At 37.2% G+C, this 17,521-nt stretch overlaps 1 protein-coding gene across 2 annotated transcripts; it reads right to left on the bottom strand.

Moving 5' to 3' along the window:
* Positions 1 to 6,200: 6,200 nt before the first annotated feature.
* LOC121995609 (ras-related protein RABA5a-like) lies at positions 6,201 to 14,098 on the bottom strand. 2 transcript variants are annotated; one of them, XM_042549338.1, is made up of 3 exons: positions 13,901 to 14,098; positions 9,554 to 9,950; positions 6,201 to 6,865 (listed from the first exon to the last, which is right to left on the bottom strand). In XM_042549338.1, the coding sequence occupies exons 2-3, from the start codon at positions 9,891 to 9,893 to the stop codon at positions 6,537 to 6,539; spliced, it is 669 nt and encodes a 222-aa protein (XP_042405272.1). In that variant the 5' UTR covers positions 9,894 to 9,950; positions 13,901 to 14,098; the 3' UTR covers positions 6,201 to 6,536. The 2 variants fall into 2 exon arrangements, with proteins under 2 accessions (XP_042405272.1, XP_042405273.1); XM_042549339.1 differs by lacking the exon at positions 13,901 to 14,098 and adding an exon at positions 13,784 to 13,841.
* Between the last annotated feature and the right edge of the window lie 3,423 nt (positions 14,099 to 17,521).

Raw genomic sequence — 17,521 nt, 5'->3', positions numbered from 1 at the left:
CAACGGAAAGGCAGAGTTCCACCTGCTCAGTGTGTTGCCGCCGCAGGAGGTAAATCGGATCGGAAGCTACGACTCAGCGAAAGATCTCTGGGAGAAATTCCTGGAGCTTCACGAAGGTACTTCCGAAGCGAAGCGCGACATCCTCCGAAACCATTTAACGAACCTCCGGATGAACCAAGGCGAGAAGGTAGCGCAACTCCAAGCGAGAATCAAGGAGCTGATAACGCAACTAACGAACCTTGGAGAAGAGGTAACCAACCGGGATTCTATCCGATACGCGCTCAATGCCTTCCCGAGAACTCCAGAGTGGGCCTCCTTAGTAGATGCGTACTACATCTCTAAGGACCTCGAGGTAAGTACGTTAGAACAATTATTTTTGACTTTTGAACTTCACGAATCTCGAGTTTCAGAACCCAACGGAGCAGAGAAGACAAGTCAGAACATTGCCTTAAAGGCAAAGATGAACAATTCTGACTCCGAAACCTCAGTCGACGAATCCGAAGCGGCACTACTCGTAAGACGCTTCAATAAGTTTTTCAGTTCTAATAAATTTAAATTGCAGAAGCATCATCGAAAGAAGAGGACGGTTCGTTGCTACAACTACAACGAAGAAGGGCACATCAAGGAGGACTGCCCAAAATTGAAGAGAAAGGAGAAAGAAAAGGAAAAGCCAAAATACAAGAAACCAGAACCCTCTAAGTACAAGAATCTGAAGGCTACTTGGTCAGATTCGTCAATATCTGAGTCGGACATCGAAGAATTCTCAGGGTTAGCGCTATTGGCGAACCATCAACCGGAAGAAGACTCGAGCTCAGAAATGAGCATCGATGAAGGGGAGGAACATCAGAAGAAGAAAGCAGCAGTGAAGGGGGAGCGTCACCAGACCAGGTAAGTAAGGTACGCAATCTAACCCCAACTCAATCTTTTAAATTTATCAAGTCTCTTTCTAAAGAGTTAGATCAATTAGAAAAAGAGAATGCTGAATTAAAGTTGAACCTAGCAAGAGCATGCCCGTTAGAAATGTATGATCACCTAAAATCAGAAAATGAAAATTTGAAATTAGAAATTGAAAAACTGAAATCTGATGCATGCTTAAATCAATTTCCAAATTCAAAATTAAGAATTTATGGTAAATTAAATTGGTATATAAGGAAGCATCAAGGTCAACTTAGGAAAATACCAAGAAACTATGTACCCCCTAGATTTTTGATTAATCCTGTAGGAAGGAACCTCTATTGGGTTCCAAAATATGTGCTTAATTAATTTTTTCAAAAATTAAAAGCTTACAGTGAGAAAATTAAACATTGAAATTCTTTATGGAAGTTTTGTCTAAGGAAGTGGTTGTTGCTCCAATAACCAAGAAGGCCTAGTGCCTCGCCACGACCTGGAAGCTAAAATATTGAAAAAAATGTTTAATTAACTTTTTGAAAAAGCATTAAACAAGAATTAAATAATGCTTTGAAAGTTTATCAAATATTTGTTAAAATAAACAAAAATTCCTTAGAATTTTTTTTAAAAATTCTAACTTAATTTTTTGGGTTAGAAATTTTCTTCTGGAAAATTCTAAAAGTTCATTCACTTGACTTAGAAATTTTTTTGGGAACATTTGAACATTTACTTAGGATTTTTTTTTTACTTAGAATTTTTTTTTTGAAAATTTATTTTAACTTAGCAATTTTTTTTCAAAAATTCATTTTTAACTTAGAAAATTTTCAAAAAACTTCAATCTTACTTGAATATTCTTAAAGACCTCATTTTTGCTGTGATCAAAGGGGGAGAGAAAAGTACAAGTTTAGGGGAGTTAGAGAAAACTTAAATTTTTTTTTAAAAAGTGTTGCAATTTTACTAATTGTAAAAAATTATTCTTAACTTGTTAGTTTAATAATTTTTCTTTAAAATTACTATTTTTTTTTGTCTATTTTTAACCCTAACTTGAACTTGGGTTGATGCACATCAAAAAGGGGGAGATTGTTGGACCCCGTGGTAGTTTTGATGTGATCAACCAAGTTGGTTAGGTCCTGCTGTGTTTGATCCCTGTGTCTGAGTGTGCAGGAGCTTAGGAGCACAGGAAGTCGAGCGGAAGACGCAGCTAGCGAGAAGGACGACACGGGAAGGGAGCCGACGGGCTCGGTGCGTCCGAAGGACGAGAGAGCTGCGGAAGAGTACTCCGGTGGGCGTGAAGAGCGTGCGCGGCGTTCGAGGGACGTTAAGCCGGGACGGAAGGCTGCTCGAGGAGAAGGCCGGGAATTGGGTTCGGGTGAGCCCTATTCCGGTTGGCCGCAATCACCCAAAAGAACGGAGCTTCGGAAGCCAAAGCGAAGAAGAAAAGGAGTCAAAAGAGACGGGAAATTACTGTAGCAGGAAGTTACTGTAGCAGAAGTTACTGTAGCTTGAAGGCGCCTTAAACAAGCTTGAAGGCGCCCTTGAAGGCGCCTTCAAGCCTATTGAAGGCGCCTTCAACAGGTCAGTTTTGACCGTTTGCGTGCGGATAAAGTTTTATTCGCTGACCGAGCTGGAGGCGCCTTGAACCTTGTTGGAGGCGCCTTGGACCCTCGAGATAGACTTTCCAGGAGCTATAAAAAGACTCCTGGAGCTAGAAATTCAACAACAACTCAAGCATTCAATCTGTACTCAATTCCTAGCAACTAAGTGAGCGTTCTAAGTGTAAAAAGGCTTCTCCGCCTACAGTAAAGGAGATTCTGATAGTAGAGCTTTTCATCGCCCTGGATTAACAACCTCCTTGGTTGTAACCAGGTTAAATTTTGTTTCTGTTTATTTTTCTGTCTTCTTAATTTAGTTGTTATTTTATTGCTGATTTAAATTCTGAGTTGAAATCCGATGAGGGTATAATTTGTTTTTGTTTTCAGCAATTCACCCCCCTCTTGTCGGTCTCCGCTGTACCAACAGACAATAAATTGACCAAAAGCTTGGTCACTTTGTCATTGGCCTCACATCTTTGGATTTGGTCTTGACTCCACTTGCTTCTCTTGAGAATTTTGCCCTTTGAATTCTTTGGAGTTTCGAATCCTTCCATTAGAGCAAACCATTGCTCTATCTCCGCCATCAAGAAATTCTCGATCATTGATCTCCAAAGATCGAAGCTCATCATTGTGAATGGTGGAGGCACCCTTGTATCGAATCTAAGACCATCTTGGAATTCCATTTGAAGTTGAGCTTGATGATGAAGTCTTTGACTTGATAGAATTTGCTCCAACTTCTACACCTTCTAGCTCTTTTCCCTTTCTGGCGATGATTCCGGCGAAGAGCAACATTGCTCTGATACCACTTGTTGGAACCGATTATGTAGCTAGAGGGGGGGTGAATAGCTCGACGCGATCTCGTGCTCGTCGTTGCTTGTTTCTTCAAGGATATACAGCGGAAAATACAAAGAAACACACTCAACGCTAACACTAGGGATTTACTTAGTATCCACCTCAAGAAGATGTGACTAATCCAAGGATCCACACACTCACACACCCTCCACTAATAAAACACTCCTTTATGGTAACTACCAAAGGTGGAGAAGCCCTACAAGTTCACACTATAAGAAGAAAAGGAAAGGGAACAAAATACAAGCAAAAGCTTACAAGTTTGCACAAGAAAACCCTAACCCTAGATTTCTTCTTCTTGCTGTAGATCTGCCTCTTGACTTGGAAGAACCTCCAAGAACTTCAAGAACTGGCGGTGAGAACTCTGTGGAGAACCTCTGTGAAGATATGTGCTCGCTGGAGAAGAAAGCCGTGAGAACTGTCGACGAAATCGCACGCCAACGTCTTTATCCAGCGCCAGCGGTCGGATCCCGATCGATTGGATTGCTCCCAATCGATCAGGAAGGCTTTGGATCGATCGACTGATCGATCCAGAGCGCCTCTGTGCTCCTGGGAATCGCCTGGATCGATCGGTCAATCGATCCAGATCCCATCGCGCGAAATCGCGCCTCCCAATTGATCCACTGATCGATTGGGGGCTCTGGATCGATCGGCCGATCGATCCAGAACTGTTCTGTGCGATCGCGCACTTCTCCCAATCGATCCACTGATCGATTGGGAGGAGGCTTGTCGCGAAGACTCGCCCAATCGATCAGCCGATCGATTGGGCATGAGCCAATCGATCGACTGATCGATCCAGCTCATGATTTCTCCCAAAATCGAGTCTAAAGCCTCCTAAACCAACATCCGATCATCTTAAACCAACATCCGGTCAACCATGACCTGTTGGTCCATCATGCCTAGCATCCGATCATCCGGTCAGTCCCTTTTGACCCACTTGGACTTTTCTCCTCGTGCCAAGTATCCGGTCAATCTCTTTGACCTACTTGGACTTTCCACCTCGTGCCAAGTATCTGGTCAATCCCTTTGACCTACTTGGTCTTCCCAATACCAGATGTCTGATCAAAACTTGATCCATTTGGATTTCCTGTGTCTGACTTCACTCACCAGGATTTTCCATACTGCCTAGTTTCACTCACTAGGTCTTTCACCTGGCTTCACTCACCAAGATTTTCCATACTGCCTAGCTTCACTCACTAGGTCTTTCACCTGGCTTCACTCACCAGGACTTTCCATACTGCCTAGCTTCACTCACTAGGTCTTTCACCTGACTTCACTCACCAGGACTTTCACCTAACTTCACTCACTAGGATTTTTCCTTCTGCCTGACTTCACTCACCAGGACTTTCAGTCTGCCTAACCTCTCAGTTAGGACTTTCACCTGGCTTCACTCACCAGAATTTTTCAGTCAAGTATCCAGTCAACCTTGACCTACTTGACTCTCCTTCATAATCTCACCATATGAACAATTGCACCTGCAATCTCCATGTCTTGTCTCCATGTATTGTCAAACATTGAAACCCAAACATCAAGACTCGAGCTTGAATCAATTCAAACTCAGTCAACCAGGTCAACCTTGACCTAGGGAATATTGCACCAACAGGATGGGGAATGACTTGGCTTCAATTTATCCTTTGTGGCAATAAGGCGAATACACTTGCCCCCAGCGCCCCCGTCAACCCGTCCCAAGACCAACACGGAGGAGGTAAATCACGGGCGGCTACTAACCTTTGGAATAGTGATTAGCACATAAGGGAGGTATTTACCTTAGTTTTGCCGATATTCGAACCCCAGACCTCATTATGGTAACACCTAATGCGTTAACCACTAGACCCATCCAAGGAGGATGACTTCAATTTATCCTTGAAACTTGATAAAAAATCCTCCGATTTGAAGCACCAACCTCACCGCTGCCATCAGACTCATAACCTTAAGTTTTTGACGTGAAGTTTTGTGGGGAAAAAAAAATAATGCTTGGAAGATAAGACTTTTGGCTTTAAATATTTAGGTCAAGATTAGACCCACTAATCCTAGGTAATTTGGCCCCACAACATCAATTAAAAAAAATATTTTTTTTTTACAAAATCACTATTCATAAAATTAGTATTCAAGCAATTACTATTCACATGGCCTATTCACCGTAAAATATTTGAAATATGTTTTGATAAATTATTAATGAAAAGTTAATTCGATATCATTTGAAAATAAATATTAATTCTATAAATTTAGAAGATTCCTTATAAAAATATTTCAATTGTTCCCGATCTCCTTTCCCCAAATATCGAATATTTTTAAAAGAATCCTCATTATGAAATCATGTGAAACTATTCAATTAAACATTTAAACGTGTCTAAAAGATAACATAATGTTTTTAAAATTATTAAATTAAATTAAATTAAATCATCATTTTACTAGCATTAAAATTATTAAATTAAATCATCATTTTACTAAATTGCATGGACGTGATTTACGTTAATGAATTTTGGATCTTACAATAACAAAAACAAAAAATATCTTTAAATAATAACATAAATTTTAATAACAAAGCTTATTTAAAAAGAAAAATTGTGATCCAGCAACCTAACAAATATGCAATAAAATCAGAAAAATATGCAAATATTTTGATAATCAAAATAAAGCGATTATTTTTATACAGAATTTAAGCTTTCGATATCCATATATGTCTAAATATATAATATCTAAATTCATTCCATTTTTCATCACAGACACTTATTCTCTAAATCATACTCAACTCACAATACTTCACCAGATTTAAGATGTGTATCTTTACCTAATTGAACTGCAGCAGCTTTAGATATCCTTCAAAACTGTATCAAATATTCAAATGCATTCCAAAAGACAAATTAAAAGTTTTAGAATAAAAAAACTTTTTGGTACTCACTGAAGTCTTTAAAGCATCCATATACATCAAGAACTTTTTGCAATGATAGCTGAAAAAGTTGAAAGAATATACCTACTAGAGACTTACAAATATCACGCTTCCATTTGGAATTTTTATGTTATGGCGTTTGACCTTGAACTGAGATTTGTCACAACTCAGATAGCGAAAGGGCAAAACACCATTTCAACATTGTACCAAATGAAAAGGAACATTGGCACGTATACCCCTTTACATTGAAGGTAAATGAAATTAAGTGAATCTGAAGGTCTTCTAGAAAAGATCAGAAGAAGCTTTTACAGTTCATTTCAAGAACAGCACTGAAATCCCCCGGCTCCGCTGTTCATATCACTAGCACCTTCCTGCAAGACCACAGACTTCCCACTACCTAATGATGAGACCTCACGCTTCTGTGCTAGCGATTGAAATACTTTCCTGCTTAAGATGTGGTAGATCTCTTTCACGACAGTCTCGAAGGCTGCTGTGACGTTGGAGGAGTCGAGCGCAGATGTCTCGATGAAGAAGAGACCTTCGGCTTCAGCTATGGCCTTGCCTTCTGCTGTGTCGACTTCCCTTGCATCCTTGAGATCAGTTTTGTTCCCGACCAAGATGACCACGACATTCATGTCAGAATGTGCTGTTGCAACACTAAAAAGTTGTCAACTGAAACCATCCTTCAATACCACTAGATCGAGATGGCGATAAATATGATTATATCAGTAAAAATTTGATTATATATAGTCAATATGAAACTAGCTGGATATAAACCCTTGGTTGACATTCTCTGTGGCAAATCAAGATGTAACAAAATAAAGATGATCAGTCACTACAACATAACAATTAGAGCATTGTAATGGAGACAATTATATTATGTCTCCATATCTAACTAATTTTTGAATTAATACACACTTCAAATTTCACAGATTCACTTAAATCTAATATTCCAGACTAAAAACCTCATCACAAATTCTCGAGTCCTTGTCACCCACAATGACAATAATGACCTGTCCCTACTCCCTACTCCCTACTCCCTACTCCCTACTCCCTTGCCCTTGTTTCCTCTTCCTCTTGTAGTGCCTCCCCTCAAAGATGGTGTACAGTCTTGGTAGGGGTCAAGCCGGATGGCACTGGTGCTAGTTCTGGTGCAAGCCTACCCTAAGTCGCTCCTCTCAGATAAGTGCTTGTGCCAACATTGCAGCTTCATGCCGGCAGCCTACTAACTCTGGCAGTCTCTCCTTTCCTCTGTTTGTCATTGGATCAGCAGACTTCCTTGCTCTCTCACCTTTTTGCCACAGCAGCACTTCACCTGATGCCCGTTGTCACTGCTGCACCTTCCCGTCACCACACATCATCACTGTCATCCATCAACAAATCCCTGCATCCCTCTGCTCTCTTCCTCACAGGAGCATAGAAGAAAATCCCTCCCTCTTCTCCATGAATCTTCTTGTGCAGCAACCACACCATCCCTCCCGATTTCTTGCATGTGTGTGTGTCGGGCCACAAACCCTCAAGTCCTCTTTCCCAGTGTGAGCAGCAGAGAGAGCCTTCTCTTTCATGGGGCAGCATCAGCCCTCTTGGTTCCTGTTTTCCCTTTTTTGAGGTGCGTAGGCATTATGAATATGTTTACCTTTCTGCAGCCTTGGATTACCTCGAGTATCTTCATTTGAAAGCATTGTATCCTTGTTGTTTTCATCTCCAGCAGGAGCGAGTGTGGGTTCTCAAAGGGTAGGGTTCTATAGCTCAGACAACCTTAAATTAACCATTCTGTAAACCTCCTAAATGCAGATACCAGGAAAAGGGAAAAAAAGAAAAGAAAAACAACAGTGTATAATTTTTTATATTCTCATTTCTTCATTTCGATTCTAGTTATTGATTAAACTTGTAGACTGATGTGCTTTGGCATCTTAAGTTGTCCCATTTCTTTTGTCATTCTAGTTAGTTGTACAAAGTTTTTGGGTTTATTACCAACATGAACTTGGACGAATTCCAATTCCAGGACGTGAGAAAGTGATCCTGAAGAGTTTGCATGAACTTTGGCTCTTTAACTTTCTTGGATGAATCTTCTATGGTATCTTAGCTACATAAATGTATACATGTGTTTTCATTTTGTTTGTTAAATTTTTTTTTCCACTTCTCAAACATTCCTCATCCAGCAATTACATACCACTCAATTTTGATGGTACTGCATTGGACTTCTTCAGTGTAAATTTTGTTCTGTTTATTGTTCTTGTAGTGTAGCTGTGAGTGCTTCCTTAGTTTGAAGGCTGGTGTTTTTCTCTTCTTGGCATCATAAATTAGTTTTTCTTTCCCTTGCTAACAATAAATAGATCCTCCTTGCATTCTGATTCAGCTTATACAGAGTTTCAACATTATTTCAATATGGTAACAGAGAAGATCTCAAGACCATTTGGACCATTGTATGTGATCTAGTTTATGTCTCCTAGTTTCTGTAAGAGTGATGTTTCTTTTCAACTCTTGCATTACATGACGTCTCTTTCAATTCATTAGCTCCCCAGTAAACTTCACAACAAAACTTTCTCACTACTACACTACTGATGCATTTCACTTGATCAATCTTTCAAATATCCAACAATTTCATTGGAAATCCATTTTTTTACATCAAATTCCCTGAGTGTTTACCTTCTTGTTTGTAGTAGACAGATAGCAGTTCTTTTTTTACTTCATAATTCCCTGACTGTCTACCTTCTTGTTTGTAGTAAACAGATGGTTGCTATGGTAAGACCTTAGTATCGGTCATCTTCAGTATATAATTCACATTGTGCATTTCTTAGTTGTTAAATGCACTATATTATCTCTATCAGGATCTCAAGTTGCTTTAAAAATCTGTCCTTTTAACTTGACACATACAGAGATCTCAACCACCCGAACCATTTATAATTGTCTCTAAAAAGATCTCTGACTTTCAGAGATATTTGTAGTCATATATATAGAGAGAGAGAGAAAAAAAATTCAATAAAAGCATTGCTAATTTTTAGAGATAATTATAGTTTTCTCCATATATATTTTGGGAGGCAGATTATTAATTGTCTTTAAAAAATATTTGACTTTTAAAGGCAATTATAATTGTCTCTATAAAGATTTTTAGATTTTTAGAGCCAATTTAAAAAATGTCTCTAGTATTTCTAGAGATGCTAACATTAGATGCAAATTAAAAATTTTGCCACTAGAATTTTCAGAGGAAAATTTATGAAATCTAAGGACAAACAACTATGCGCCAAAATATCATTTTGTGCAGCGAGTGTTACCAGTAAAACTCGTACAGAAACTTATTAAGAAGATAAAATAAAAAAACATTGGTGCTTACTGTGTAGTTCATTCAGCCACCGACCAATATTCTCGAAAGTCCGACGCCTACTGATATCATAAACAAGAAGGGCTCCTACTGCACCTCTGTAATATGCAGATGTAACAGCCTTGAAACGTTCCTGACCAGCAGTATCCCAAATCTGAGCTTTAATTTCCTTCTCATCAATCAGCATCTTCTGAGTTTGGAATTCTACCCCGATGGTGGATTTGGAATTTGAATAGAATTCATTCCGTGCAAATCTTGCCAGTAAATTTGACTTCCCAACAGCAGAATCACCAATCATAACAATTTTGAAAAGATAGTCCTCACTTTGATGTTCATCTCTATTGTTGGCCATCTTTCTTCTTTCTCAGTGACAGCCCTCCTGAATATCACTAAAAAATCATGGCCGCAACTGCAAATGCACATATACAGCTTAAGGCAACTAAATGGAGAACAATTAATTTATTTACAAAAATAAATAAGAGAAAAGTAACGCTACGCAAATCCAACAATAACTGGGCATGCTAGCTTGCACAGTTTGTTAGCTAAGAGCTAAAAAGAAGAGGTTGTGGCTTCCGTGATAACATAGAATTAGAAAAAAAAAAAAAAGACAACCTCATGTGGACTTTTTTTCTCCCAGCTGGATAGAAACAAAATGACTAAAGTTTGTAAAAACGTAGCAGAAGATGTCTTTGCTGCATCAAATTTCTAAGTGTGAATTAAAATTAGCCATCAAAATAAAACCCAATATTACTTTGCTTAGATTTTATTTTCATCATGCCTACCTTTAAAGTTTTCTTTGTTCACAATTTACAGTTTGCATGCGGACTCACATTTGTTTTTGCCATTACATCTCACAAATAACTCCTAAGCCATGCACTACTGCCAAATGACAAAACTAGATGAAACAGTCGGACAACCAATTCTCTCCATCAAGATGGAACAAAACAACATGCCACATATGAGCAACAGCAGCACAAACTACTTCTAACACATGAAAAACTTAGTGGACAAGGTGACATAAAAAACACATGCAAGCAATGTGGAACTGACCTTCTCCATTGAGCTTTGTAATACCACTAGTAACTTTCAAACTAATAATATCAATTTTTATTCCATTCACAAATATTTTCTTTTGCCTCCCTTTTCTAGTAACACCTCCCCTATAATCAAGCATCTATCAGACTATCACGTTTAAATAGATATATAATAAAATAAATAACTAAAAAATAAAAGAGTATATATATAAATATAGAAGAAGATGCAATCCTAATTGAACTAACAAAACTTCATGGTTTCTAGATGAAATACTGTCTAAAGGCTAAACCATTATGAGGGGTGTAATTTCTTAACAAGTCAAAAGGTGTCAAGTTTGAATTTCTTAAATTGAATATTTGATAATGCTTAGGGATAAGTTAAAATATGGCTCCAAATTGATCCATAAGTTCTGAAGTTCTTAGTGGAAGGGTATAGGTGATGTTGCTTTCTTAGAAAAAAGCAGGATAATACTTCAGAATAATTAGTCATCCCAACATCCAATTTTGAAGAAATGCAATGTAGCAAACCAATTTCAGAGAAAAGGAAAAAAATGGGAATATATCCCATCTTCAGTCAGTCTTCCAGTTGAAGTGCTGATCCCAACACTGGAAGTGAAAATACCCCCTTTTACCTCCAATGATCATTAACAGTTGAAATGGATTAGTTGTAAATAGGAAGCTTTGAAAATCAAGACAACCACCTTAAACTTAAGAGCCAGTTTAGTCAAGCCATTTTCTATGCACAACATGCAATTAGGTCATCTCAAAATGAATATGAAATATGGGGACAAATGAGATGCATACTTTGTCATTATTGAGAAATTAGATCATATTAATCCTATTGAAGAAAATAAAACATAATAATATGTAATTAAGACAAAATAATAAAAAAATATTTACACATGCTGGATAATAAATACAAGCAAGACCAAAATTTGTATCACACATCAACAAGAAATACATGTTCTTATGCAGAAACTTCAATAGCTAACGTGGAAAAATTAGGAATCGGAGGGAAGCAAAACAATCACCGAGTTTCATAAACTCATGATATGTAGATTTGCACATCTGTGATACTTTAATTTCTATTCCAAGGTATATAAGCCTTTTTAGTTAAATTAGCTGAGAAGCTCTCTAACCTTTTAGAATTAACATTGAGCTTGGTTACAGTAAGAGTTTGACAAACCAAATATATTTTCCTGCCTCTCTATCTGCAGAATTTTGATCCATTAATTTCTCTTTCAAGGTACATAGACCTTTTTAGTTAAAGTAGCAGATAGTTCTCTAATACTTTGCAATTAAATCTCACATTAAGCTTGATCACCTTGTTGGCTGCAACAGCATAAATAACTATTCCTTTAGCATTGTGTCATTTTCAGCCAATAACCTCCTTCCTTCTCGTTCAGGAATTATGTATACCTCTCATCTAAACTAGATCTAACTAAACTAGATCAAACATCTTCATGCCTTCCTTATTCCTGTAGATACTAAGTTGGACTGAACTAATAAACTAGACAAGTGAGTGTGAGCAATTCTCAGAAAACATGTGGGCAATACTGGAAATTTACCATCTACTTCGAAAAAATCCTTCAAAGTGGAGCTAGTGGCCTCTTTCAACAAAAACTGTACCATTTACCACATTCCAGAATCCAGATATCTGAAGACCCAAGATTTTCCATAGCATGAAGAAAAGACCTTTCAATATTCTTCCCATATTATGTAGTCCTACATCGTGTTTCAGATTATCGATTCCACATAATCAGCCCAACTAACCTGATTCAGCTCTGACATTCATGTACAACATTGCATAAAAAACAGAAACAAACATTATGCTACAATTTCTTATAACTGATATTTTCTCCAGACTCCTTGAATGAAGAGAAGACTACAGTCATGAATGAAGGTTGACATTTCTAGAAGCATAAGAGCACTAGCTGCAGACTTGCAGCTAACATCGGTCCAACTTTAATGGTTCTCTCTCAAGGAATGCAAAATGTTTTCTAAACCCAACCTACTGTCTTATCTAATGAAAAACCCATCATAAGCGTCAAACTGCAACGGATTTCTGAGCAAAAGAAATAATTAGCTAGTAAATCATTATATGAATTACTGTGTAATATGCCAAAGAACATATTTGTGGCAGAAAAGAACAAAAAAATATACATGCCATTTCCAGACAAATTCATGCAAAATGATTATGCAATGCAAATATCAGATTCAGGCATGTAGCACAATCCCCACTACAGATAATTTGATAAGTCATCGATGATATGCAAGATCACCAATAGACTTGTCTACTGTGGACAAAGAGCAGTTGATAATGAAGAAAGATAATTAAACATAAACACCTCAGAAGATTACTTTCCCTATTCAGCACGTAGGGCAGATGTATGGACCCATTCATCCACGTTTTCTACCCTCGCCAAAACATGTATTGATAGCACCATAATTCAAATTACAATAGCACATGATACTACAGTCATCAAAACCCCACTAATTGGTACGTGCAAATTTATGTTGGCCACAACTTTGTCTTCTTTTACAAATTAAGCATGGATACGAAAAAGAAGGCATATGTAAAGTCTAGCATCAGGAAAAGAATGTTGCAGGACATTAAAATAATTATGGAAGTAGAAATTTTATTTTATTTTTGTCAATTTTTTTATTAAACTCATGTTGGTCTTCGCATCACTATTTAAGCGATAGTACACTTCAAAATTGCAATTCTATGCACCCTAAGAACACCCTAAGAACATTTACGCAGAAGATAATAGGATGAAGTAACCCAAGCTACGGAAATAACCAATGGCAGCTAAGATATAAAATCTATATATTTTTTTTTTTTGTGTGGTGGTGGTGGGGTGGGTAGCATACTCCACAAAAAATCTATGATGCGAAGATTAGTGTATGACAAGACGAGAAGATTAGTTCACAAGTAACCAACATGCAAGGAAAGGTTTCAGTACAAGACGATGATGAAAAATATCATACATATTAATTTGAATAAATATTAAAAAGGAAGAAGGAAAATGAATCAAATCGTAAAAAAATCAAGCAAAAAGGAAAATTTATTCAACAAAAAAAAATTGCAGTACAGGTTACAATATCAGGACAAAAAAAGGCAAAAAATGGAGGAAGAAAAGAAACCCAACTGGTCAGCCTCATAGAGAAACGGACAGAAATTCGAAGAACAGGCACGAAAACCTACACTTTATCCAAAATTCACAGGAACCAGATAGCAATTGGAAGAAAAATACTCAGAATCTCTCAAAGTAATCGCGGGATTCGTCGAAGTCCAGATTTGGGGCACTAAAATAGATCGTACCATGAGCGGGCGGCAAGAATTGGCGCACCCTCATCAGGTCCGAGATCCGGCCTTCGTTCTCTATCTTTGGGCAACCTTCGGCTACCTCGACGAAGAAATCTCCAGGAGGAGGAGGAGAAGGAGGAGGAGGAGGAGACGCCAAGGCTTCCTACCCTTTCCGGGAAGGGAAAAGAGCAAGGACCGAAGAGGAGGGTTTAAATGGAAAGCTGAATGGGGCTTTAACTTCGTTCGCGAGCGGTAACGTGACTAGAAGCGACGGCGGTGACGGTAATCACGGCGTCGGCGTTAAGAAAATACGAAAAACTGAACGTCGGCGTCGTCGGGCAAGGAATTTTAGAGTCTGGACCTCCGCGGATACGACAACTTGCTGTGTTCTTACCGATATGTTTTGTTAAAAAAAAAATAGGGCAAAAATAAGAGGGCCCTTATTTTTTTGAATTAAAATAACACCCCCATTTTAATTTTTTTTCAAAAGTACCTCCATTTCTCTTGTAAAAACATACCGTTATTATCTCTCTATATAGTTTTATTACTGTTACAATTAAATTGTTATAACCGTCATGATTTCATCACTATTATAATATAGAATTAAAAAAAATAAATTACTGGAAGCCTCCGAAAAGATATTAAATGATATTTTTTAAATTTAAAATCGAACATTATGATTTCTACCTTTTAATTAGTTATAGATTTCAAACTAGATTCGATTTGATATATTGTATGTCTTATGATTCAACTCGAGTCAAAAGTTATAGTCTCAAAATTTAGAGTTTAATATTCACGTTGTAATAGTTATGAAATTGTAACTACTACAACTACGTGACATTTCAGTTGTAGCAGTTACAATTTTGTAGCTACTACAACGTGAACGTTGAACTTTGAACTTTGAGAGACTATGACTTTTGAATCAGATTGAACCATATAATGCACAATATATCAAATTGAAACTAGATGCATAACTAATTATGGGTTGAAATCCATAATAAATTGATTTTAGCTAAAAAAAAAATATCATTTAAATTTTTTCGAGGGCTACCAACAACGTCTGAATTTTTTTTCCATATTATGACAGTTACGAAATCGTAACTGCTACAATTCTATGACAGCTTAGTTGTAGTAGCTATGAAATCATAGTTGTTATAACTATGTATTAAGGTATGTCCGATGCAGTATGTACTTAACACGTTTCATAAAACATACAATAGAAGTAGAAATACGATAATAAAACTATTTTATTACAATACATCACACGCATACATGATCCAATCACGTAAACATAATCATAAAATAAAATTTTAAGAATAATAATTATTTTAGGTATACCTTACGGATGATGCGTAGGGAAAAGAGTACCAACTTTAGCGACGCCCACAAACCTCACCTCTATTTATATCCATGTCGAGATTTTCAAGACAACTCCGGAGAGCCATAAGGTTCGCCTTTGATTGGTACTAACCAAGCATCGAGGCGATGCGATCTAAGAGAAGGAAGAAGAAATGAAAACTTGAGGAAGAAAAACTCTTTCTCTGGCTTTTGGTAGGCGGTGGCAGAGAGAGGAGAGGAGAGAGGCTAGGTTTCTAAAAACCTAAGCTCACGAATAATGAAATTCTTTTATATTCTCTTATATATATATAGATAGGGGTTGGTCTAGAATAACCCAAACCTAGCCCAAATTCCTTAACTAAAATTTGGCCCAATAACCTCTTAGTTTGGTTCTCAAACTAACTAACTTGGTTTAAACCAAACCAATTTAGTTTATTACTAAACCAAATATGATCTGATTCTTCCATAAGAGATGTGGCACATCCACACTTTCGTTCTGACAAAATATCTTTCATATTTACCCTTTGTCTGGTCTAACTAAACATCTCATCTCTAGATCTGAGAATCGAATTTTCAAACTTATTTTATATCTTTTAGATACTCGTAGTGTGTGCAACCCAATATGTTTTCAATTTATCTTTACCATCCATAATTAACTATTTAATTATGGATCGATCATGAGTTATACCTAGTAGTACATCATGATCCCCAATTAATCAGAAAATCACAGTTAATTTCAGAACTAGTTTTGAACCCTCTAGCAGCTACAGAGAAACATGTCTTGTTCCTTTCACTTGTCTTATACCCACTTGGTTCAGGACATGGTTTACGTGTTTGCCCCCATTAGAGTAACTATATCACACCTAGCTCAAGTAATACTTTCTCATCCTTTGAATTCAAATTATTCCTACATGTGACTAAGAGTCTCATTACTCTTAACATGTGATGCTTTGTTTAGGAAATGGTTTATGTGTCTTATACCTACTTGGTTCAAGACATGATTTATATGTCTGCCCCCATTAGAGTAACTACATCACACCTAGCCCAAGTAATACTTTTCATCATGTGAATTCAAATTATTCCTACATATGATTAAGAGTCTCATTACTCTTAACATGTGATGCTTTGTAAAGACTTTGAGTAATAATACTGACAAGTGATTATAGACATCTCAATATCTCCAACTAGTGAGTAATAGCTGCTTGGTTAGACCAAGGAGTAAACCCGTGTTAGTCTCACAGAATTGATGATGTCCGAATACATCAATTCATTAACTAGGGAATGTTTCAATACTTTTATACTTACACATGTAGAGATTCTCACTAGTTATGATCCAATCACAAGTTCTCTCATGCTATGAGTCGTATTGTGGATATTTAGCAAATGAGGTTAAAACCATTCAAACACTTAAATAAAATGCACTCAAACTGTGAATTTATATTTATCGAAATAAATAGTACAAACCATAAGATGATTGCCTTAGGATGCCTCTCAAACATAACACTATGTAGCAACTATGAAATAATAGCTATTATAATATGCCCCAAGTTCAAGATTTAGATGAAAAATATAGAAAAAAATATAATAATGTGAACAATGCAATGAAAGACCGTTGTGTTCTTTTATAAGAGCATAAAACACCCTTTTGATAATTAAAATTTTGTCCCCTCGGGGCGGTGCGATGGTTAAGACATGGGGAGTTGCCACATGAGGTCTTGGGGTCGAAACTCGGCGTGACCGAGCATAACCTCCCCCATGTCTTGGCCATTTGCACTAATGGCTAGTAGCCACCCGTGATTTACCTCCTCCGTGTTGGCCTAGGGACGGGTTGGCGGGGGTGCTGGGAGCGAGCGAATCGCCTTTTGCCACATAAAACACCCTTTTGATAAAAAAAAAATTAAAGTTGGTGTTCTTTTGAGTATTTGACAAAAAAAAAAAGCTCTTTTAATTTTGCCCAAAAATAAATAAAAACATTGTGATTTATTATCATTTTTTTAAGGATTCTCAAATTTTCTTAAAATATCAAAATTATACTTGTCTCATCTTCATTCTACATTTTTTTTAAGAAAAAATAAGTGTAAATTAAAATTATTCAGGCTTAATAAAACTAGTTGATTCTGTTTGAAAGCAAGGAAGATGGTTATGCTATTGATTGTGTGAATACTCCAAGATAGAAAAGATGAATCCGAACGGTCCTGTGTGTTTAAAGGAGTGTTAGCAACCGGGCCAAGGAGGGGGTCCCTGGCACAGACACTCCGACGCTCAATTCAATGATCTAGTTGAAAGCGATGAACAGTA

Source organism: Zingiber officinale, chromosome 6A (assembly GCF_018446385.1).
Source record: "Zingiber officinale cultivar Zhangliang chromosome 6A, Zo_v1.1, whole genome shotgun sequence".
NCBI lineage: Eukaryota > Viridiplantae > Streptophyta > Magnoliopsida > Zingiberales > Zingiberaceae > Zingiber > Zingiber officinale.
The sequence above is the reverse complement of the archived record's forward strand: the minus strand, read 5'-3'. Positions and strand labels throughout refer to the sequence as shown.